This window comes from Chanodichthys erythropterus, chromosome 15, assembly GCF_024489055.1.
Source record: "Chanodichthys erythropterus isolate Z2021 chromosome 15, ASM2448905v1, whole genome shotgun sequence".
Lineage (NCBI taxonomy): Eukaryota > Metazoa > Chordata > Actinopteri > Cypriniformes > Xenocyprididae > Chanodichthys > Chanodichthys erythropterus.
Window position 1 is genome coordinate 4,943,116 of NC_090235.1, and position 22,533 is coordinate 4,965,648.

Genomic DNA, 22,533 nt, shown 5'->3' on the forward strand with positions numbered 1-22,533 from the left:
TTAATTTCATTGCATTGTTAATTCAATTGTATTATAATATATATTGTTGTTGCATACATATTTATTTTGATCAATGTCCCTGCTAAACTAATGGTTTCTGACTGAAATGAATTACATGGATCCAGTATATGACAGCCATCTAAACATTATCAGAACATAGGAATGATATTGCTTATTTTTACGTTCCTATACATTGCATTGTCAAATTAAGAATAAGAAATAACTATTTTAGATAAATCACACCATACTGCAACTGTACATTGTCATTAAGGTCAACTATGTGGACATTGTAACACTTTCATCCATGTTTTTTCTACATTCATTTATCTTCAGTGAGTCTCCGGTCAGTCAAAGTTCACCAAGAGAGTTTACGCAAAGAATCCATCAGTCCCCATCATCCTCCATGCTCTTGGATGAATGCACAATGCTGTTTCCCTCACGGTCCAGCCGGTCCACCGCCACGCTCTCAAACGCCCTCCTCATTAATGGGTTCTCCTCTAAGACCTCGTTAAAGCTGTCCACACTGAGTGAGTAAAGTCTGCAGTATGTTTCGGCTCTGACGCTGGCTGTACGACGGCCACGGGTCAGCAGACATATCTCTAATAAAAGAAGAGAACACATTTACATTTAAATTTACATTTAGCTCAAATCTGATTTGTATCAAAGTCTAATCCATATTGTGCTATTATCTGAATATATTATATATATATATATATATATATATATATATATATATATATATATATATATATATATATATATACACGCACTACTTTACCAGCATACAGAGTACACTCACGTAAAGCCATTTATACTATATATAAAGTTGGATATATATTATATCAAACTTTATCTGCATACATACAGTACATACTAATATATACTATATAGCAAATCTGACAGATTTTTTTATTTTGTCTCAAAATGTAACCCAGCCCAGCTCTTTAAAGAAGTTGGATATATAACTTTATCTACATACATACAGTATACTCACGTAAAGAGATATTTACTATATATCAAATCTCAAGAGCTTGAATTCTTGTATCGTTGCAAAGCGTAAACTATGGCCACCGTGATTTTGCCAATTAAGACATGTTCCTGGATCAACATCTTTGTTGATCTTGGAACAACATTCCAATCAACCAATCAGATTTGAGGGACAAGTTTTGGGTTGAAACCAGGGTTAGGTGCTTCTACATCAATGTTATTCTTTCCCCTCTGATTTTAGGGATAAGTTATGGGTTGGGTTAGGTTTAGGGGTAGGAAGAGGGTTAAGACTAAATTTTCACACTGGAATGTGTGAATGTTCCAGGATCGACAAAATATATTGATCCAGGAACATGTCTCACTTGGCAAAATCACAGTGACCGTAAAGTATATTATCGCCCAGCTCTAATCTATGGAAGCTTGTTTCTGCCACAGAAAAAAAAAATACAAAAAGTGATTTTTTTAATTGACAATTCTGACTTTTTTTCTTGCAATTACACGTTTAGATCTCACAATTCTGACTTTTTTCACAGAATTGAGAATTTATATCCTGCAATTTGGATTAATAACTCCAGATATGAACACACAATTGTGGGGGAAAAAAAGTCAGAATTGTGAGTTATCAAGTTCTAAAGTCTGAATTGAGAGATAAAAGCTCATAATTTCTGTGAAGAAAATGTCAGAATATGTCCGAAACAAACTCTTGAGATATGGTCTATGATAAAAACTCACAATTGCAAGAAAAATATTGTTAATTAAAAAGAAAAAAGATAAGTTGCATTTACTTTTTTTTTCCTATGACGGGAACACACTTTCATAATAATCTGCTAAATGTGACTATAAGGCATGAAGATATTAAGATATTATAAACATTAAAGGGGTCATGAACTGCTTTTTTATTTTTTTTTATTTTTTTTTTTTATAATGTTCTCTGAGGTCCACTCATAATGTTACCAAGATTTTTACATAAAAAAAACATCCTAATGTTAGAAGAAATAAGCTATAATCTATCCTGTTTTTGACTCTCTCATGTTTTGATGGGCGTGCCTCATTCAAGACTTTAAGTAAATGCCCACTGCTATGATTGGATAACAGTTTTGCATATTCAAATAATTTTCAACGTCCCCGCCCTTACGCATGTAAAATAGTTTGAAAGCTTCCGATGTTGAAAAATATCTCGTTACATAGCTGCCAACAATGTGAAACATTTATGAGTCTCAAATATGCTTTATAAGTCTTGGTTGTGGAAAATAAAGTTTAAGTACTTGGAATTACCATAGTTATAATTGTCAAAGGATGACTTACAGTGTTTCTTGTAATCGGAATTATGAATGAATGTACTATTGTTTGTCACACTGTCATTCTTATAGGCTATTCATACTTCAAAAGCAGTGTTCTCTACGTACGTTCTTCCATATCCGATAATCCAGCCCCATAAATGCCAAAGCAAAGGAAAGAAGAGCAAATCACAACTATCACAACTATTTAGTTTGACTGCGGTGCTAATACTCAGTATAAAATGATCTGTGACAGACAAAGCAATAGTGACACATGTAAAAACACTGTTCCTCACATTAGTGTGTTGCGACATTACTGTCGGATCCAATGTAGTCGCAATGCGTCATCTTTTAATTTCAAATAATCCTGCATTGAACTGTGTCTTGTTTAAAAACAAATCCGCAGTAAAATGAAACGAACAAACTAACAGTGTCTTACTGACACGATCTGACTGGAACTTTGTTAAAAATAAAGTCAATCCATGCTTTCTTAATGTTAGTTTCACATGGATGGCAATGCAAAGACTGTGTTTTTCCACAACTTGGCACTTCAAAACGTCGTAATTTTGTTGCTGGAGTAATCCTGTGTTTGTGTCTCTCTCGTATTTACTACTTCATGACACGCGCATTCATAGATGGGCGGGGCTAAAGAGGCAATGATGTAGAAGTAGGCGTTGATCTTCTGCAGAGGCAGTGTTTCATCGCACACGTAATAATGTAACAAAATCCATAACGAGTCGTTTAAAAGCTGCAAGGAAGTTTTGAATTCTGAAACTTTATTTCTATATTTTTATAGTACAATGACCTCTTCTATGTCAAAAAAATCAAGGAAAATTCAATTTCTCAACTCATGAGCCCTTTAACATCATGATTCTCTGTAAAGCTGTATTGTGAAAAGCGCTAAACAAATAAACTTATCTTGACTTAAGGAAAAAACAAGCTCACCCCCAAAGTAGCAGCCGTCATTCAGTTTCTTCTCTTTATTATCATGAGTGATTACACTGACACAGCCATGCTGGATGAAGTACATCTTTCGACCGAGCGTCCCTTGACGGATGATCATATCACCCGGCTGAAAGACCTCGAAGCGCAACTTTGTGAGGAGCACTGTGACGAAATGAGGATCGGCGTTTCCAAAAAGTGGCATGTTAGCCACCAGCCCACGGCAGTTATAGTTCACTATCTCCTGCAGGTCAAACACACAATACAAGATAGATTAGGCATACTAATCCATTCCAATTAGCACACAAGCAGTTAATTCTATAAGCTTAAGGAGTACATGGATTTGTTCTATTTGAGACATGCTAAGAGATAATAAAAAGGGATTATATTTGAGAAAGGAATAGATAATAATGGGAAAATGTGAAACAGGATATTCAACTTGCTTTATTACATTAAGCAACATGATTTAATATTAAACTTTTGGTAAGATTTTAGAAAGATTTTACATTACCTACATTTTGGTCATGTCAATTTATGTAATTTCATTTTAAAAAATACCGGTAAATTGGTTCTGCCAATTTACCAGTAAGGGAAGTTGTAACATTTCCAGTAAATTAACGGTATGATGCTGTTTGAACGCAGAATGAAGTTTACCGGTATGAGCACGTACCAGATCAGAACGTGCTGACATAAGAAGTCTGCTTTGGACCAATCATAAAGTTCTTATGGAGATGACGTGATTGCTCCGCGCTGTTTACAGTAAGCTTTTTAATAGATTTTCTATGTAAATATGCTCTAGATGGACATCTTTGACCGTTGCGCCACATCTCACAGCTTTTTCAACGTGTTCTGCTTGAGACCCAGTTTTTTTTTTTTTTCATTCATCAGCGTTGCGGCTCTGCATTTGGATACTTTTATTCACTGGTATTTTGGTGCTGATGTGTAAATGGTCTCTTAACGGTAAAAAGCCAGAATACTGTTGCTTGTGTGAACAGTATATTTGTTTATTTACCGGTAAAGTCATTCTGGTAATTTTACGGTAATTTACCGGGATTGCTGTGTAAAACGGGCTAATGTCTAAATAGCTACATTGGCGATTGGTTAACAACGCACCAACGCAGCCTTGGTGATATCGACTAAAAAGGAAAGAAAAAGTATAAGAAAAACCTCTTTTAACGGGTCGCTGAGTTCTTCGAGGATATTTTCCTCATCAAACATCTTGCCCTGGAAGCGGTGCTCATAATAATCATGGATCCTCTGCCTCATGTCGGCCGGCAGCTTGTGGAAGGACATGTACTGTTCCACCTGCTTGTACTGTAACAAACCAAACAACCAAATTATTGACAGAAGAAAATATTCAAAATGTCTCAAAAATGCTTTAAAGTAATTACTAGTACCTTCTCTTGATACTGACGATGGGAAGCATCCAAGGACTGGACCAGGTTGGTGGCATTCCCCAAGAACATGGCGTAGCAGGTGGCGCCAACAATCATGCTGATCATCGTGAGCCAGACGTCAGTTGGTGACTCGGGCGCCTGTGCGCCATACCCAATACAAAGCATGTGGCTCATGGACATAAAAAGGGCATAGGAGTATTGAATGTGCCAAGTGGAATTCTGACAGAGAAAAACAGATTGATAATACGTAAATTTAAAGCAAAACTTAGGCTGTGTTCACACTTGGCAGATTTGGTTCGATTAAAACGAACTCTGGTGCAATTGCCCTGTTAGTGTGGTTCATTTGACTAGTGTGAATGCCATCCGAACATAAGAGCTACATTACCCTTTACTGTTCGATACAGGCATCAGAACCACCATCTCCTTGCAGCAGATCTTCATTTGTGTGTGCAATGGAAGAATTGTTGGAGCTGTTTTGACTTTTTTACATATCTGTGAGTTTTTAGCTGGTAAAAATACCAGCATACAGTAGTGGCCAAAAGCGATGTCCATTTAAAATTTTTAAAAAATATCTTAAAAATGACAGTGTGAATGCTAAAGCACAAAGTATACTTCACTTTTTACGCGTACCTGAGGGTCAGGGTACAGTGCGCGTGATGTGAATTTTGTCATCAGAAGAGTACGCGCAGGTTTCACATGTGCATTTAATTTTTTTTCAGTAATTAGTTTATACACAAGGTGGCAACCATGCCCTGGGGGGCGTCGAGCCACAAGGTAGTTGAATAAAAACTGCATAAACAGACCAGAACGCATGCAAGCTACAGTGATAATGGAGGCCTATGTAGAAGACAGATTTAGCAAAGAGGTTAGAAAGTACCCTCATTTGTACAACTCTAGCATGAAAGAATACAAATATGGGTTTACATGGGTTGTAACTCAAGGTGAGGGATCGCTCAAAACTGTGCGTGCACTGAATGCCTGTGTATGCGTACGAGTCAAACAGAGTATATTTTGCAAGGCTGTGCATTCGACTGTGTGTGTATGCTAGTGTACGTGTAAGGGCTTAATCGAACCAGAATTTAATGTATCAATTTCTTTTTTGGTCCGGACCAAAAGAACCAAAATAACTGATAACTACAAGTGTGAACACACTCTTAACGCTTTAGAACTTTATTTAGGGAGCAGAAGTGCGTTTTCTGTTTCCTAACAAACATTTTTGAGACATTACCCCAACAACCTCAAACATACCTAAACCTAAAACCTAAAACAACCTCATACCACCATGTTGTTTTTGGAGACCCAGCAGTTTGGTGGGAAGTCTTGCAACATAGGCACCATGAACTGCATGCAGCCATCCCAATGACACAGCAGCAGCATCATTCCAATCAGATTCACTATGCGAACCACTGCACTTGCGAGGTCATAGGTCATATGGAAGATCTGTGAAAAAAAAAGTGAGTGATAGATAGTACAGTTAGAACAAGAACTGGTTGATGGTTGATAACTGATAAATGGCAGGTTTTAAAATAAATAACAAAGCACTAAAGACATAAATCAATTATTTTAAATGCCACGAGTGGATCAAGGCATCACAACATTATAATGTACAGTATGAAAATTGATATTTTATCTTGAGATCTACTAAAGATTAAATTATTTTTAGTTTTAAGTCAGAATTGGCTGCAAGTATATTTCATCTATTCATTTCTCTTCCTGTTCCTTTACTCACCTCTTCCCACTGATGAATGTAGCGTATTAATCTAGACAAGCGCAACAATCTGAGCAGGCTGAGGATCTTGGTGAAGCGGACGATGCGCAGTGCCCTGGCGGTGCGGTACACCTCTGCCGACTCAAGCCGGGCCTCTATATCCACCACCAGGAAGATGTAGTCCACCGGAATAGAGGAGATGAAGTCTATCATAAACCAGCCTCGCAGGTAACGCCGACTGATCACTTGCGGGTCCAGGATGATTTGGGAATTGTCACCTTCCATAATGCCAGTACGAAAGTTGAAGACGAGGTCAGCCAGGAAGAGGGTGTCAGAGGCCACATTGAAGGTGATCCATGGCAGCGTGTTCTGATCCTCAAAGAAGGTGATACCCCATGGTAGAATGACAAGGTTGCCCATCATCAGGCAAAGCATAACCAAGTCCCAATAGAACCTGTGTATGAAGATGCATGATGTAAGGAACAAAGGATGTATTGGAGTATGTATACTAAAATACTACAATACTACAACCAACCATTCAATTCAAATTAAAGGATGCACCAATATAACAACAATCGATAAACTGACAACTATTTTTATGTTATGGCCAATAACTGATACATAGCCAATATTAAAAGTCTGCAATATTTTATCTAAATTAATTCACAATGAAACACTAAAAACTAAAATCAAAGTTTTAAATGCTACAAGTAAAAATAGTCATCACAACATTATATTGTACAGTATGAAAAGAATGTATTTAACAGTGTTTTTTTTATTAATCTTTTTAGAGATTAAAAGGGTTAGTCTAAAGCAGGGGTGGGGAACGTTGATCCTGGAGGGTCATTGTCCTGCAGAGTTTAGCTCCAACTCTGAAAAAAACACTCACCTGCCTGTAACTTTAGTAATCCTGAAGACCTTGATTAGCTTCAGGTGTGTTTACTTAGGGTTGGAGCTAAACTCTGCAGGACACTGGCTCTCCAGGATCAACGTTCCCCACTCCTGGGGCCCGTTCTTCGTACGCCGCTAACTCAGTTAGCTGGATTTGATTGTTGATGATTTGGCATGATCTTGGATTGTTTGGTTCTTCGAAGCTCATCCTAGACTTGCTGTCATAGCAACAGGTCCGTAAGCTCAAACCTGCTCGGGAGCAGGCTTATTTCATGTAAACAGGATTAGATTGCATCTTTTTAAGCGGAGGTGGTGTTTAAAGTCTGTCCCAGCCTCTGCTACTTTCCCACAAGAGTACCCTAATGTAAACCAGGGACAATAATAATGATTTAAAAATAAATTTGCAGATAACACTATAATGCCGTGTAGTGTCATAATATAGACACCGACAGTTTTACTCTGTGAGAGATTCATTCGTGAGGGAATAATTATGTAATATTTTTTATTGGAGTTTTACATACATGATGTACAGATGTCTATGCCATACATGCATTTGTGCATTTGAACCGCGACATATATTATGGGAGAGGCTTGATGAAGCACAGGAGATGCAGATAACTTGATCTTGACCCTTAAGAAACTTTAATTAATGCTGTCAAATATGCTTCAAAAGGTAAATTAGTTGCTAATTACAACATTGAAATAAAAAATTGAATGTACAAATAATAAAAATTGTGAATATAGCCTAAATAATTGGGTAATCCTGTAAAAAAAAAAAATAGTACACATTTCATTTATCTAACATTTATGTCGTTCTTCTGTCATTTATTCGCTTGGCTGTTTCCTTATAAATGTCTAGAAATTCGTCAAGTTTTTCGTCAGGTGTCTTTTCTCATTCTATGATGTCATTACGTTGCCGTCTTGACTCCAGCCAATCGCTGCATTGCTGATCAATGTTTCTACTATCGATACATATCCCCTTTTAAGCCAACACATGAACGTGCAATTATCTCAGATAACTTAAAGGAACACTCCACTTTTTTTGAAAATAGGCTCATTTTCCAACTCCCCTAGAGTTAAACAGTTGAGTTTTACCGTTTTCGAATCCATTCAGCCGATCTCCGGGTCTGGCGGTACCACTTTTAGCATAGCTTAGCATAGTTCATTGAATCTGATTAGACCGTTAGCATCGCGCTTAAAAATGACCAAAGAGTTTTGATATTTTTCCTATTTAAAACTTGACTCTTCTGTAGTTAAATCGTGTACTAAGACCGACAGAAAATGAAAAGGTGCGATTTTCTAGGCTGATATGGCTAGGAACTATACTCTCATTCCGGCGTAACGGTAAAACTCAACTGTTTAACTCTAGGGGAGTTGGAAAATGAGCCTATTTTCAAAAAAAAAGGAGTGTTCCTTTAATCCAGCGATACTAATCATACACAACAGGTGTGTTTGAAGAACCCAATTAGCTGGATCATGATTAGCACGATGATATCATCTTGGATGTGTCATTTGATCTCGGATGTAATAAGCGACGTACGAAGAACGGGCCCCTGGTCTAAAGGGTCAGCTGTCCGGCAGACATCTCTATACATCGCTTTGCGGCGGTAGAGTAACCTCTCACCCGATGTATGACGTATTGGCGAACGTGGAAGCGAAGAGGACAGAGCAAATCAAAACACCGGTCATGAATTAGAAGTCTAAAAGCAATAATTTTTAAAGAGATATGTCGGAGGATTTCAATATCACCCCCTTCACCACCATTATAAAGCTTGGAAGAGCCAAGATATCTTTAAATATATCTCCGATTGTGTTTGTCTGAAAGAAGATACATATACAACTAGGATGGCTTTAGGGTGATTAAATCATTGGATAATTTTCATTTTTGAGTGAACTATCCCTAAATGTTAAAATGGTTAAAATTAAGTATCATTAGCATTAAAAAAATATCATTGTATCATTATAATTAAATATTTAATATCAGTCAGACATAAAAAATCATATATGATACATCCTTAATCCAAACGCTAATAATTTTGCTCTTTTGTATGAACTTTGAAGCTTTTTAGTAGCTTATGTTGCCTCTAAACTAAACAAAACTTAGGTTACAAAAATTAGATTAAAAATTAAAGTGGAGAAAAATTCAGTGCAGTATATCCTTGTGGATTAAGAACAAGACTGGTAACCTAAAGGTTGCTAGTTTGAAGCTGCTCGAGTCCTTCAGGGTGCTATACAGTGACGTCTCTGTAACTTAATAAGACGCCATCCTATGGCGACGTCCCATGTTTCGTGGAAAAAAAATTCAACCAGCCCCAGACACTTGAAGATGAATAAAAGATTATTTTCTAAGAAACAAATATGTGACTCTGTAAAGCACACCTGGTAATCCGTTATGGACAAAAAGTTAAATTCAAAATTACAAGTACAAAATAAGCCATTTATACAAATAAGTATCTACACTCTTATTTAAAAAAAAAAAGGTTCAGTAGGGTTTTACATGAACCCTAAGGTTCTTGACTCAGCTTTAAAGAATGCTTTATGCCAAAAAGACTCTATATAAGGAGATGTCTTAAATGATTGCATAATGCTTTCATGTTTAACGTGTTATTTCAATTATAGTGAAAGTACATTTGCGAGCTGTTTAACTCATACAATTTTATAAAACTAAATCCATAAAATGCTCCCATGATCGTAACCCCTAAATAGTTCTACAGTACATAGGCCCAACAGAACCCTTGAGCAAACAGGCAAATTACGTCAATTGCACGTGTTGCAAAGCATTCCTCTCCATATTAATTACTAAGGTGGTAATGGAGAGTCGTGAACATACTGTACAGTATGTGACTGTTTAAACTGGATATGTAGTCTTTTGCGCACTACCGTACGTGTGCTCGATGGTTTGAAGTTTCCACCTGTGGTCATATTTTCCAATGCAGCGTCAGTCACCTGGAATGAGTGTGTACTTGAAAAGAGTCAAATATGTTTTTATATTTCATGGTTGTCATTTAAGAATGAAAGCGACCGTTTTATCAGTATCAGACAATTCCAGTGATGACTATTGACATTGAATATAGACTATTGAATATTGACATGAGCTCTAGGTAGGTTTGCATTATAACATGGCACTTAAAGACAGTGCAGATTTTATCAAAAGTCATCTACCATTTTATTATTTTTTTAGGTAAAATGAGGAAGGGAATATAAAAACATGACAAATCAGCTAAAAATCTGATTAAAACTCTATTGACAGCATTGCCAATGGATTAAAAAAAAATCAGTGAATGAGTAAATGAGTTTCGTCTTAGTCATCCTGTTTACCAATAAACTGTATAATTCAACATATGAGTACTGCCATCAAACACTGAAAAACACAAAACAAAAAGTCTTGAAATTTTGTTTTAACCTTCATATTTTCCCCTGTTAAAGTGTCCCAGTTTAAAAATTAACGTGAAATGTTATCAGTAAGTATAGAGTTGTAATTAATAACAATGTTACCAGTAACAGGGCCTGGAAATTAAAGATGCCTTTGATCTGTTGATAAAACAGAAGTCATTCAAAGGGCTCAAGGGTTTGTTTTACTGTAGCTAAAAGGAAGATCTTGGAACATTAAACAAATTATAGTAAAAAAAAAAAATAAAATAACGTAACTGGTGATTCTAGTGTCATTAAATTGGATTAATGATTCAAAAATGTTGGTTTTGATCTCTCCTACTTAAGCACACATTTTTCTCTTCGGACTGTATGAAACTGGTGTGGAGACTGAGACCAAGTTCCCATTAGAGATCATGTCTTGCTTTCTGAAAACACAATCCGTTTATCCTTTGACAACTTGCTGCTTTCTCTGAGTACGTGTTTCAGACAAAGAACATTAACCTGACACTCTGTGACCGAATGGGTCCCTCCAGCCCATCCTTCAACAATGATACCTTTCTGACTAATGGTAACTCTATAAGGGAAAGCGCTGTAACTGACCTGTGTAGCATTGTGCTTTACTGTGGTGATTGAAAGGTACGTGCTTTTAGGACCTGATTTGTGTCATAAGTGCTTGTTGACATTGTATGATTACTGATAGCAATGAAAGTTAAGTTGAATTGCGAGATGTTTTCACACATCACAGCTATTCACTATTGTTATACACTGATGAGCCAAAACATTATGACCACCTGTTCAATATGCTGTTGGTCTTCCTTGTGCTGCCAAGACAGCATCGACCTGCTGAAGCAAGAGCCCAAAGGTGTCCTGCGGTATCTGTGGTATCTACGTTACCAACAGATCCTTCAAGTTCTGTATGTGCAAGGTGGAGCCGCCATGGATTGAACTTGGTGCAGCACATCCCACAGATGGTCAATTGGACTGAGATCTGGAGAATTTAGAGGCCAGGGCAACACCTTGAACTCTTCATCATGTTCCTCAAACCATTCCTGAACAATGTGTTTTTAGCTTTTTTGTAAAAGTGACCTTTCTTTCACTGTTCTAAAAGGTCCAGTTCTGATGCTCAAGTACCAGTGCCCTGTCAGCAAAGTCCCTTTCAAGGAAAGTCTGTTCACTCTGCGGCCATATTTGCAATGCCTCCGGGCAGCCATTTCTGGCATCCAAGACCAAGTCCTATCTATTTGAATGGGGGAATCCTGAAATCCCAAAAACTGCTTGGCGAACTCACAATTAAATAAGTTATTTCAAATCAGTAACAAAATCTGATATGAACTGTCCCATAAATGTTGTTTCTTATGTTCAAATAGCGTTAAAAAAAGTGTATTTTCAGGCTAGACTAGCAAAATGTGCATGTGCAGTCCCAAGCACGAGCCTCAGGTTTCTATGGGAATCAGTGATTGGCTCTTTTACTTAGAAGGTGGGACGTATTCCACCATATTGCACATTGCAGTTTCTCCCATTGATAACTAATAGGAGTGAACCATCTTTTCTATATCTATTGCCTCTCGGTGGAAAGGGTCATCATATGCACTGTGTTGTGACATACTCCTCCTATAATCATCATTACAATTTTGTATGACTTGTGCCACAGTATCATTGTTAAGAGATAATCAATGATATTCAACTGGTTGTAATGTTTTAGCTCATCAGTGTATATTAACCATCCTAACAAAAATAAATGTTACAATTTTTTACACTAAAATGGTTTTTGGTTTTTAAAAAAAAAAGTCATGAACAAGTCAAAATAGTCCACCCTCAAGTCTCTAATGTCCATGATCTTAAAGGGTTAGTTCACCCAAAAATGAAAATAATTCGTTCCAGACCCATAAGACCTTCGTTCATCTTCAGAACACAAATTAAGATATTTTTGATGAAATCCGATGTCTCAGTGTGGCCTCTATTGCCACCAAACCTCTCAAGATCCAGAAAGCTAAAGACATATTTAAAACAGTTCATGTCACTAGAGTGGTTCAACCTTAATGTTATGGAGGGACAAGAATAATTTTTGTGCTCCACCAAAAAACAAAATAACGACTTTATTTAACAATATCTAGTGATGGACGATTTCAAAAACTGCTTCATGAAGCTTTACGAATCTTTTGTTTCGAATCAGTGGAGCGGCAAAGTCACGTGATTTCAGTAAACGAGGCTTCGTTTGCACGATCAGAACCATTGATTCAAAACAAAAGATTTGTAAAGCTTCGAAGCGGTCTTTTGAAATCGGCCGTCACTAGATATTGTTGAAAAGTCATTATTTTTTTTATTTTTTTTGGTGCACAAAAAGTATTGTCGCTTTATAATATTAAGGTTGAACCACTGTAGTCACATGAACCGTTTTAAATATGTCTTTAGTAGCTTTCTGGATCTTGAGAGGTTCTGTGACATTCCTGGCAATAAAGGCCCCACTGAGCCATCGGAGTTCATCAAAAATATCTTAATTTGTGTTCTGAAGATGAACGAAGGTCTTACGGGTGTGGAACGACATGAAGGTGAGTAATTAATGACAGAAGTTTCATTTTGGGGTGAACTAACCCTTTAAGTCCGATCGCTATAACACCACTCCTCAACAAGCTGCATAATCTGAGCACCGAAACATAACACTTTTTGTATTTCAGTATTGTTATTATTAACTAAAAATGTAATAGAAAAAACATTTACATTAAATAAAATAAAATAAAAATATTTAATAAAACATTTTATTTCGGCTAGTAGCCAAGTCAGCATTTCTAATTCTCATTTGGTTCAAATTGAAGAACTAAAATGACTAAAACTAAAATAAATGTTACTAAAAACTAAATAGAAATATATATATATATATATATATATATATATATATATATATATATATATATATATATATATATATATATTATAAAAATGACAAAAACACAATAACATTTTAATTTTACAAAAAATAAAATTAAAATGGAAAAAAAAATAAAAAAATTAATTACAAATATAAATGTGTACTATAATATTATATTACTGATATAAACAAAGCTGACTACATCAGTAGAACACAAAGAAACCCCAACAACTGGTACACGAAACACGACAAGGGTAACAATCAACCGAACATTTTAACAAACTCGTCCTGATATCACAAGATAACAAGCTCCAAAAATTAACAGCAAAATCAACAGCAGCTGTGCAAATAAAACTAATAAAATTATTCACACCCCTGTGCATGCTGGGGAGAGGACAAACGGGTCAGAACCACTAAGCAGTTTTTAAGAGTAAGCATATTTGATTTTGAACTGGAAAAAATACTCTTTTGCTATGGCTTTTGTTTTAGAAAAGAACTGTCTTGAGAATATTAAGTGAACTTAAATTAAAAAAAAACTACTAAAATCAAGTAAACCTGCTCATTTACTTGATCTAAAAATGATTATTACAGTCACAACAAGACTCCCCTTGTTTCTGCCAAGTCATATTTTCCCCTTCCCAGGCGTCACTCACCTGAAGTCACTATATGGATGTATAATCCACACCCCAAATGACTTGACCCTTTGTTGCTCGGCTGCGACACCCTTCGCACTCCCAAACATTCGCAGCGAGAACTTGTTGACCCCTGGCTGCAGCAAGGAGCTGAACTGTCTCTGGAGAAAAGTGGACTGGTCAGGGATGACACCTTCCTCTGATTCAGATGGCAGAGGGGCTCCCGCAGGCCCCCTTGACTCTTCCATGGCTTTTTCACGGCGAGGTGGAGTGGATGCGGTCACGGTGGTGGTTGCTGTTGTGCCATCTAACCCTGCAGTCACCTCAAGAGACTTTGAGCTGGGACTGGCCTCTGAGTCTGTCCGTTCCTGTTGGTGGTTCGAACCAGACAGCAGCCTTCGGCTCACATCCTCTCCTCCTCGCAATAAAGTCCTTGAAGAGGACCGCCAGTTGGTTAGGGAGAAGCCACCTCTGGAGCGGAGCGAGTCACCATTTGAAGCAGGAGGCTGTCCATCAGCATCCATAATTCAGATCTGATGTTAATGCAGGATCACGTGGATGACTAATTTGGCAGATGAATTGAGCAGAATCTCAAGAACAGAATGAGGACATCATACTTTGCAAACACATAATCCTTTTGTACTTGTAAAACATGTAAGGTTTACTTACAAAGCCTCAAACTTTCAATATGAAAAGGTCTAAATGTGATTTTAACACTTCTTAATACACATAACTGCTTTTTGAATTAACTAGGTTTTGTCCTTTCTCAATGAATATATGTTGAGACAACGCAATACAGGTCTCAAATAGCAATTTCAAACATGAAGGCTATATTTACTGTATTTTCTGTAAGTTTACAAGTACAGACTCTAGCGTTATCCAAATACTTCCAAGGAGAATCCAGACGTTCCTCACTGCGTAATTCATCCGCCCTTGGAAAGTTCCTCTGGGAATAAGTGCAATGATTGTCAATATTATTCCCCTGTATCAACTTTCCACACATATAACATCTCGCGCGCTGGCAAAACCTCCTCAGAATGAGCGCGCGGGTTGTCTGGTCATCAAATCACGCGTCAGTTATTGCATAAAGTACGGGATGAAACCCGCAGAGGTTTGAGTATAATCGGCTTCTTGATAGCAGGCGCTGTCTTTATCTCCCTCTCTGCTGACACCTACGTGTTATCTGTTCAACAAGCTGTCTGGATGAACAGGTAGGGGACAGAGCGTCACACCTCAGAGGCCCTGCTGGGGAGGAAATAGGCGGGGCCAACCTGTGCTAGAGGACACGGGAATACGCCGGAGGCTCACAGGTGTATTTACCTCAGGCTGATGTGATCTTTAGAAATACGTTTCTACGTGTGTGCATAAACATACTGTATATTTAAGAGATAAATGAATTTAAAAATGTTAGAATAGGCTATATATTATAAAGGTATATAGCCTATATAATGTATATTTTACGTTTTAATTAGCAGTAAATTAATTTACAAATATTCCATGTTTTTTTTTTAAATATATTATACATTTTAAATTTTTATCTTTTTTTTATTAAACAATTTAAAAAAAAATGTGTCACTATAAAGTGGTTTTGTTTGTTGGTTTCAAACATGTAGTTCAAAACTCTTAAATTTGAATAATTTTATATTTTAATATAATGCTAGTAAAAATATATACTCAGCATATACTCAGACAAGTATTTTTCCGTCACATTTTATTGGGGTAAGTTGTCATGTTAGCATATGTTGTAACTTTATAAAATGGTCTTTTTAACCCAAACAATTAATGTTTGATATTTTTGCATGTCACCTTTTCCATTCTTAAAGTTTCATAGATTGTTTTACCATTTAATTTTTGCTTAAGTTTTACTGATTGTTTAATTTAGCTGAAAACCATATAGCCTGCAGTGATGGGGAAGGTTATTTTTAAAAGTAATTTGTTACAATATTGCGTTACTCCCTAGAAAAAAAAAAAAAAATTGCGTTACTTATTTACTTGTTATGGAAAGTAATTCATTACGTTACTTTTGCGTATTTTTTTCTCACCTGGGCTGGTCTTGCTTGTTTGTTTTTTTTAATAACAACAACAAAAAACATGTTAAATATTTGTCAAATGTAAAGGCCCCTTAAAAGTGCTAAAGACGATGTTTTTGCAATATTACTTGAAACTGTCTTTACTAACTGATAAAAGACTATTTATTAGGTGCACTGAAAGGAATAATATTAATATACATCATCTGTGCACGAGGTAGGGCCTTAAAAACATCAGCCAATCGTTTACGCGATCATCACGTAAATGATTGGCCCTCCGGCTTGTCAATCACTGCCGCGACGTTCCTTGTGAGAGACGTGCGTGGCTGCGCGCTCCAGTAACTTTCCACACTCCACAGGCGGCGCATGTAATGTTTTTGTCAGGAAACAGGAGTAACAACTGCAGATTACGAGTTACCTGCGGTGAGTCCGACATAATGAATCCACTAACACGAAACAGCGAATGCCGGTGGTAAACACTCATGTTCCAATACTTGTGCACGAGTTTTGGGAGGTGTTCCCTCGAAATGAGCTGTGAAGGAGGGGGGCTGTTCTTACGCATGCGCTCATTTCAAAAACTCACTAACAGTCTTTGGTTTCTCAGTCGACGAAAAGATCCTCTGTAGCACCTTTAATAAATAAGTTTCAGGATTAAAGCATTAGTTCTCCCAAAAATGACATTTCTGTCATTAATTACTAACACTCATGTCATTCCACAACCGTAAGACCTTTGTTCATCTTCAGAACACAAATTAAGATATTTTTTGATGAAATCCAAGAGGTTTTTTATCTCCCATAGAAAGCAACAGAATTATCACAATCAAGATCCAGAAAAGGAGGAAAGACATCATTAAAATAGTCAACGTAACTAAAGTGGCTAAACCTTAATGTTATTAAGCAACGAGAATACTTTCTGTGCGCAAAAACAAAACAAAAACTACTTTATTCAGCAATTTCCTCTCTACCCTGTCAGTCTCCTACGCAGTTTACATTGAAGACACATTGCAGAGCTTCCGTGTTCTACGTCGGAAGGCAAATCTGTGCCGGCTCTTGAGTCAGCATCACACGCATGCATCGTGGTGCTCACGTGAACAGCGTCGGCCAATACTGAGCCGGCGTTCCGACGTAGAACACAGAAGCTCTGCGCTGCGTGCACTGCATCAACTGTGTAGACTGACAGGGAAGAGATGAAATTGTTGAATAAAGTTATTTTTGTTGTGTTTTTGCGCACAAATAGTATTCTTGTCGCTTCATAACATTAAAGGTGCTCTATGTAAGAATGACAGCTTGTGGTTAAAATGGGTACTGCAGTCCAAATTCAAATGCAGTCCAGTTTGTTCGCTGGCTTCCATGGCTGCAATTTGCTTCATGTGTTTTCCGCCAACTGGCAACCAGGTGGGGGAAAAATACTATTGGGTAAATTGGCAACGTGCGGTCTTGCATAGAACAAAACAAAAAAACATAAACTCCTACACGGAACGCAAATTTCAAAGTAAAATAACTGGCTGTAGCAGTGGTTTTCAGAGAAACGAGTATGTGAATTCAGCATGTTTAATAAATATCTGCAAACATAATATGGTATTTTTATTCTTTAGTAGAGTCAAAAAATTACACAGAGCACCTTTAAAGTTGAATCACTGTAGTCATGTCTTTACTACTTCTCTGGACCTTGAATGTGGTAATTTCATTGCTTTCTATGGGAGATAAAAACCTCTTAGATTTCATCAACAACATCTTAATTTGTGTTCCAAAGATGAACAAAGGTCTTGCAGGTTTGGAATGACATGTTGGTGAGTAATTAATGACAGAAATTTTAGTTTTGGATGAACTAACGCTTTAAGAAAATGTAAATTCACTCCTGTACAGTAGTGGGCGCCGCTCAAACAAACCTTATCCTGTCATTCTGGATTGCAGAATATAAGAATGCATAAGAAAGTTCAACACTCAAGAAACACAAATATGACCCTGGACTGCAAAACCAGTCATAAGTTGCATGGGTATATTTGTAGCGATAGCCAACAACATTGTATGGGTCAAAATTATCGACTTTTCTTCTATGCCAAAAATCATTAGGATATTAAAGGTACAATATGTAAAATTTTTGCAGTAAAATATCCAAAAACCACTAGGCTAGTGTTATATATTTTGTCCAGCTGATTACTAACAATATCTCTAATGTTTTCAACTACTTGTAAATCATGAGAAAATTCCCATTCTAAACAGTGACACGGGGCAGTGAAGTCGCCTGTCAATAACGTCAGTTACCTTTGTTACCGCCTTTACTGACGTAGAAACCACATGACAACAGTGCCGTGGACAAATGCGCTAGTAGTGTCTAGCGTCCAGCAAACCACTAGCTTGCTTCAAGCAGTTCCTTATTTACTTCTTGCGCGTTTTATGGTGGATTGTGTTACTTATTTATGGAACATAATTACTGTTTACCATCTGCCGCTGGTTCTGTCGACAAGGACAGCTCCCGTAAACTCATGACCGGAAAAGCGGAAGCGGCGCCGGCGACTGTGTCATAATAAAAGTCCCGCTGCTCGTGAGGCGTGTGTTGATCAATCGCTCCAGCTCCTCGTTCAGCTCCCGCAACACTCGGTCCTGCTCTGCTTCGTACTACAGTAACGTTAATAATCGCATCCACGAACATGAGTTCTTCCAGACTCCAATCCCTATTCTTTTGCACCGTCCATTGAGATGGAGACCACATGTCCCAAGTTTCCGCTCTAAAACTTGGCGTCATCAAACTACGCCTTTGTTTTGAATAGGCTTCTAGCGACCTCTAGCGGAAAAAAATATCACAAATTGTACCTTTAAGTAAAGATCATGTTCCATGAAGATATTTTGTAAAATTTCTACCTTAAATATATAAAAAAAAATATTTTTGTGAGTGGAAATGCATTGCTAAGGACTTCATTTCGACAACTTTAAAGGCAATTTTCTCAATATTTAGATTTTTTTGCGCCCTCAGATTCTAGATCTGACAGCCTGTATATTTAAAATTTCATATTTCAAATCAGTGTGAAACTACAGGTTCCAAATGTGACAACTTACCCCATACAGTGTGACAGCATATGCTATATGAGTTACACAAAAGGTGAACTTATGGACTGTTGAACTGTATTTTGACTCCAGAGCGAAAAAAACATCTAAGTAACTGACTTAAAGTAAACTTAAAATTTACTAGAAAAAGTGTGACAACTAACCCCAATATTGTGTGTCCAGGTTTGGTTTATTCTTGCACAGTGTCATGCAGTGGCCTATCATTGCTCATATCAGGTCATCAGTAAATCCAGTGTCTCCTATGGTATCTTGTTTCGACAACTGTCAATCCTGTAAAGTGCCGAGTATCGTGTTCCTGAGTCCAAGCATGAGTGAGATGCTTTACCTTTGGCAAGCAAGAGAAGGACGAAGAAAATAATTAAAGACATGGCCTTTCCTGTACACAGTCTTTCTACAAACAGGTGTGGAACACGGCCAAACGTGCTGGATCATATCCTTCAAAGCTCTGTACTGTAATGATATTGTGTTGTTTATCTGTAGCCACTGATTAAATTGTCTTATATATAAACACAGCACTAGGTATTCATTATTTGACAGATACAATTTTGTTCCTTGTGTTCACACACGTGATCTGAAAAGGTTGCAAAATTCAGGTAAATGAAGAAAATTATCTGCAAAATGATAAAATGTTGATCATCTTTATTGGAAAAATGTAAGTAAAGAAACATAAGTTGATGCATAAGTTCAGTTGTTTACCAGCAGTTAGAGTGCAGTTTGAGGCACCTGAGAAACAAAATGAGTTCGGCTGTTTTTTTTTTAAGTTACTGTACATCCTCACTGAACTTGAGCGTTCAGATGGAAATAACAAATGAGTTACAGAAACATGGAGAAAATACATATGAATTGCACATATGAGTCTGAGATCACCAGTAAAAATTCTTCTGACATACAATTCAAATTTATTTTCAAATTTTAGTTAAAGTGACAAAGTTAATAATGTTTAAAATATATTAAAGGGATAGTTCAGACAAAATAAAATAAAAAAAATCTGTCATCATTTACTCCCCCTCAAGTAGTTCCAAACCTGTATAAATGTCTTTGTTCTGCTGAACACAAAAGAAAAAATGTCGGTAACCAAACAGATCTCGCCCCTCAAAAAATAAATACTATGGTAGTCAATGGGGGCCGAGATCTGCTTGGTTAAAAAACACAGTTCCAAATATCTTCTTTTGTGTTCAGCAGAACAAAGAAATTCATACAGGTTTGGAAGTTGAGCCTACTTAAGGTGAAGTAAATGATGACAGAATTTTCATTTTTGGGTGAACTATCCCTTTAAATATCTTTTTTTTTTTTTTTTTATGAAATCTTAAAAATCGTTTTTTTATTGATAATTTAGTTATTTTTTAAATGATTTTCATAATCATATTATGTTCCTGAAATGCAGGATCTGCAGGTCATAATTCACCTCAGATATTATTATTATTACCAGCATTTTCAAGTAAATTTTTCTTGGTAACCAAGAAATAAAATAGATAAGGATAGTCAGATATCACACCATCAGAGTCACTGAAATGTTTTCCTTCTGTGTCGTCACATGACTTTACATGGATCTGCAATGGATGATGATGTTACAGAGGTTTGTGCTCCACTCATGCTCAGACTGAGCCCTTGGAAGGCGCCAAAAAGAGAGTTGTCATTTTTGGTGGCGGCCTTGCTTTTTAGGTTTGCCCTCTGAACCGGTGTCTGAAAAAATACACACATACTAAAAGTTAGCCACTATATTCTGCCGTTCCAGCAAATATATCTTTTAAAGTGGCGACAGAAGGCACAAACGTACCTTTGTGATGCGGTGTGGACTTCTATGATGTGTCCTCATTGCGGTTCTTTCTGCGTTCTTTTGCGCAAACTTGACTTGCCTCAATTTCCTGTTCAGAATATAAACAATTACGATTAGACACTGGACTTATGCGGACTGTTAAAGTGTCGAATAATTTTATAAGAATATTTTTGTACCTTTCCCTGTGCAGTTCTGCCTGGTAAGTCCTTAACCAGGATGAGTCAAGTCCTGTCTGACCGTAGCAGCAGGGGGCGCTCTTCCTGCGGACGCTCTTGCCTTTCCGGTTAAATCCATCCTTGTTCCCCGTCACGCAGCTGGTCAGCTGTCGGAGAGGAGCACCCAGAGATCTCTTCACCACGGCGTCCATCTTATCGTAAGCTTGTTAATAAACGTGAATATCTTTGAGTCTTTATAAAACTCGGTGATACTGAAGTTCAAGAGTCAAAATTACTGATTTTTCAGTAAGGAAGGTTCCAGGTTTTCCAGTTTAATATAACCAAGTCTAATAAATAAGTACAGGCTGCATTAACACCTAGAAAAAAAAACAAAAACAAAACATAGACGAGTCAGTTTTGTATAAAACAACACTGCAAAATTACAAAAACATGACACTAGAAATATGTTTACAGTAAAGTGTTTGTATTTTTATACTCTGTAACATTACCTTTATTTAAATTGACATTATTTATATGGAAAATTGTTTTATAGGGTGAATTCAGGTTGATTGGGACACTTTTTCCAATTCATCTCAATGACAAAAAGTGTCTCTGAATTCACCCTGTGTATGATTTTAATAGGCCCACATGTTAAAATGTACTTTAAATTCACAATATATTCACAAAATTTCACAATATCGCTGCATTTTAAATCAGCTTTTGGTGATGAGCATAAGAGACTTCTTTCAAAAACATTTAAAAATCTTACTAACACCGAACCTTTGAACATATACTACAAATACTAATAATCACTCATTCTACTATACTTACATTATACAAATATGCATTTGATTTAAATTCCTTCCTTAGGTCAAATAGACTGAACTTCTAAACAAAAAATGTAATAAATATAGCCTAAAAATACTATTATATAAATAAAACAATACAGCAAACTCTTAAATTCTTCACGTAGAACATAATGACAGAAAAACATTTAGCATAAAGGTCCAACATACCTGATTTCTGGTGAAACACTTCAGATGTACATAATTTGATCTAAGGAACCTGAGGTCCAAACTCATCTGCTGGCTTTCCAAAAGTCTTGTTGATCTACATGTTTTTAAACCCTCCCTGCATCTGTCCCCAGCTAATTCTCAAATGACGTAATTGTTTATAATCAGATTAGCATGTGAGGGCATGTGAGCGAGGAGAAACCACTAATATGTTGCTGCTAATATCAGTTAAATCACAAATATGTGTAAGCATCAATATGGTGAAGCTGACCAACTATGTTTTTTCTTTAAACTTACAGAAAAAGAGACTTAAAGAGAAATACCTGTTGTATGATCATTGATCTTAACAGATTAAGGGTAAGATCCTTCCATTCAACAGATGGGAAGGTAGGAGGGAAAACAGATTGAAGAGGTTTATAGACA

The 22,533-nt window shown here is 36.8% G+C and overlaps 2 protein-coding genes across 3 annotated transcripts; both read right to left on the reverse strand.

Annotated features, from left to right (window-relative positions):
• Positions 1 to 384: 384 nt before the first annotated feature.
• On the reverse strand, positions 385 to 14,596 carry hcn3 (hyperpolarization activated cyclic nucleotide-gated potassium channel 3). Its single transcript, XM_067361652.1, has 7 exons — positions 14,094 to 14,596; positions 6,333 to 6,765; positions 5,882 to 6,043; positions 4,604 to 4,822; positions 4,374 to 4,520; positions 3,210 to 3,450; positions 385 to 599 (listed from the first exon to the last, which is right to left on the reverse strand). The coding sequence occupies exons 1-7, from the start codon at positions 14,594 to 14,596 to the stop codon at positions 385 to 387; spliced, it is 1,920 nt and encodes a 639-aa protein (XP_067217753.1).
• A 4,808-nt stretch (positions 14,597 to 19,404) lies between these two features.
• Positions 19,405 to 22,251, reverse strand: si:ch211-81a5.8 (uncharacterized protein LOC560648 homolog). Of its 2 annotated transcripts, XM_067361479.1 has the most exons (5): positions 22,114 to 22,251; positions 21,119 to 21,474; positions 20,943 to 21,030; positions 20,661 to 20,848; positions 19,405 to 19,490 (listed from the first exon to the last, which is right to left on the reverse strand). In XM_067361479.1, the coding sequence occupies exons 2-4, from the start codon at positions 21,307 to 21,309 to the stop codon at positions 20,696 to 20,698; spliced, it is 432 nt and encodes a 143-aa protein (XP_067217580.1). In that variant the 5' UTR covers positions 21,310 to 21,474; positions 22,114 to 22,251; the 3' UTR covers positions 19,405 to 19,490; positions 20,661 to 20,695. The 2 variants fall into 2 exon arrangements, with proteins under 2 accessions (XP_067217580.1, XP_067217578.1); XM_067361477.1 differs by lacking the exon at positions 19,405 to 19,490 and having other exon boundaries at positions 19,806 to 20,848.
• Between the last annotated feature and the right edge of the window lie 282 nt (positions 22,252 to 22,533).

Excerpts from the sequence above, each read along its gene's own strand:
- hcn3 (XM_067361652.1), bottom strand. The coding sequence starts at position 14,596 with ATGGATGCTGATGGACAGCCTCCTGCTTCAAATGGTGACTCGCTCCGC. Across the intron at positions 4,823-5,881 it reads TCTCCAAAAACAACATGGTG|AATTCCACTTGGCACATTCA; the intron begins GTATGAGGTTGT and ends TTTCTCTGTCAG. Across the intron at positions 600-3,209 it reads TGACGGCTGCTACTTTGGGG|AGATATGTCTGCTGACCCGT; the intron begins GTGAGCTTGTTT and ends TTCTTTTATTAG.
- si:ch211-81a5.8 (XM_067361479.1), bottom strand. The coding sequence starts at position 21,309 with ATGGACGCCGTGGTGAAGAGATCTCTGGGTGCTCCTCTCCGACAGCTG. Across the intron at positions 21,031-21,118 it reads GCAGAACTGCACAGGGAAAG|GAAATTGAGGCAAGTCAAGT; the intron begins GTACAAAAATAT and ends TATTCTGAACAG. Across the intron at positions 20,849-20,942 it reads GTCCACACCGCATCACAAAG|ACACCGGTTCAGAGGGCAAA; the intron begins GTACGTTTGTGC and ends GTATTTTTTCAG.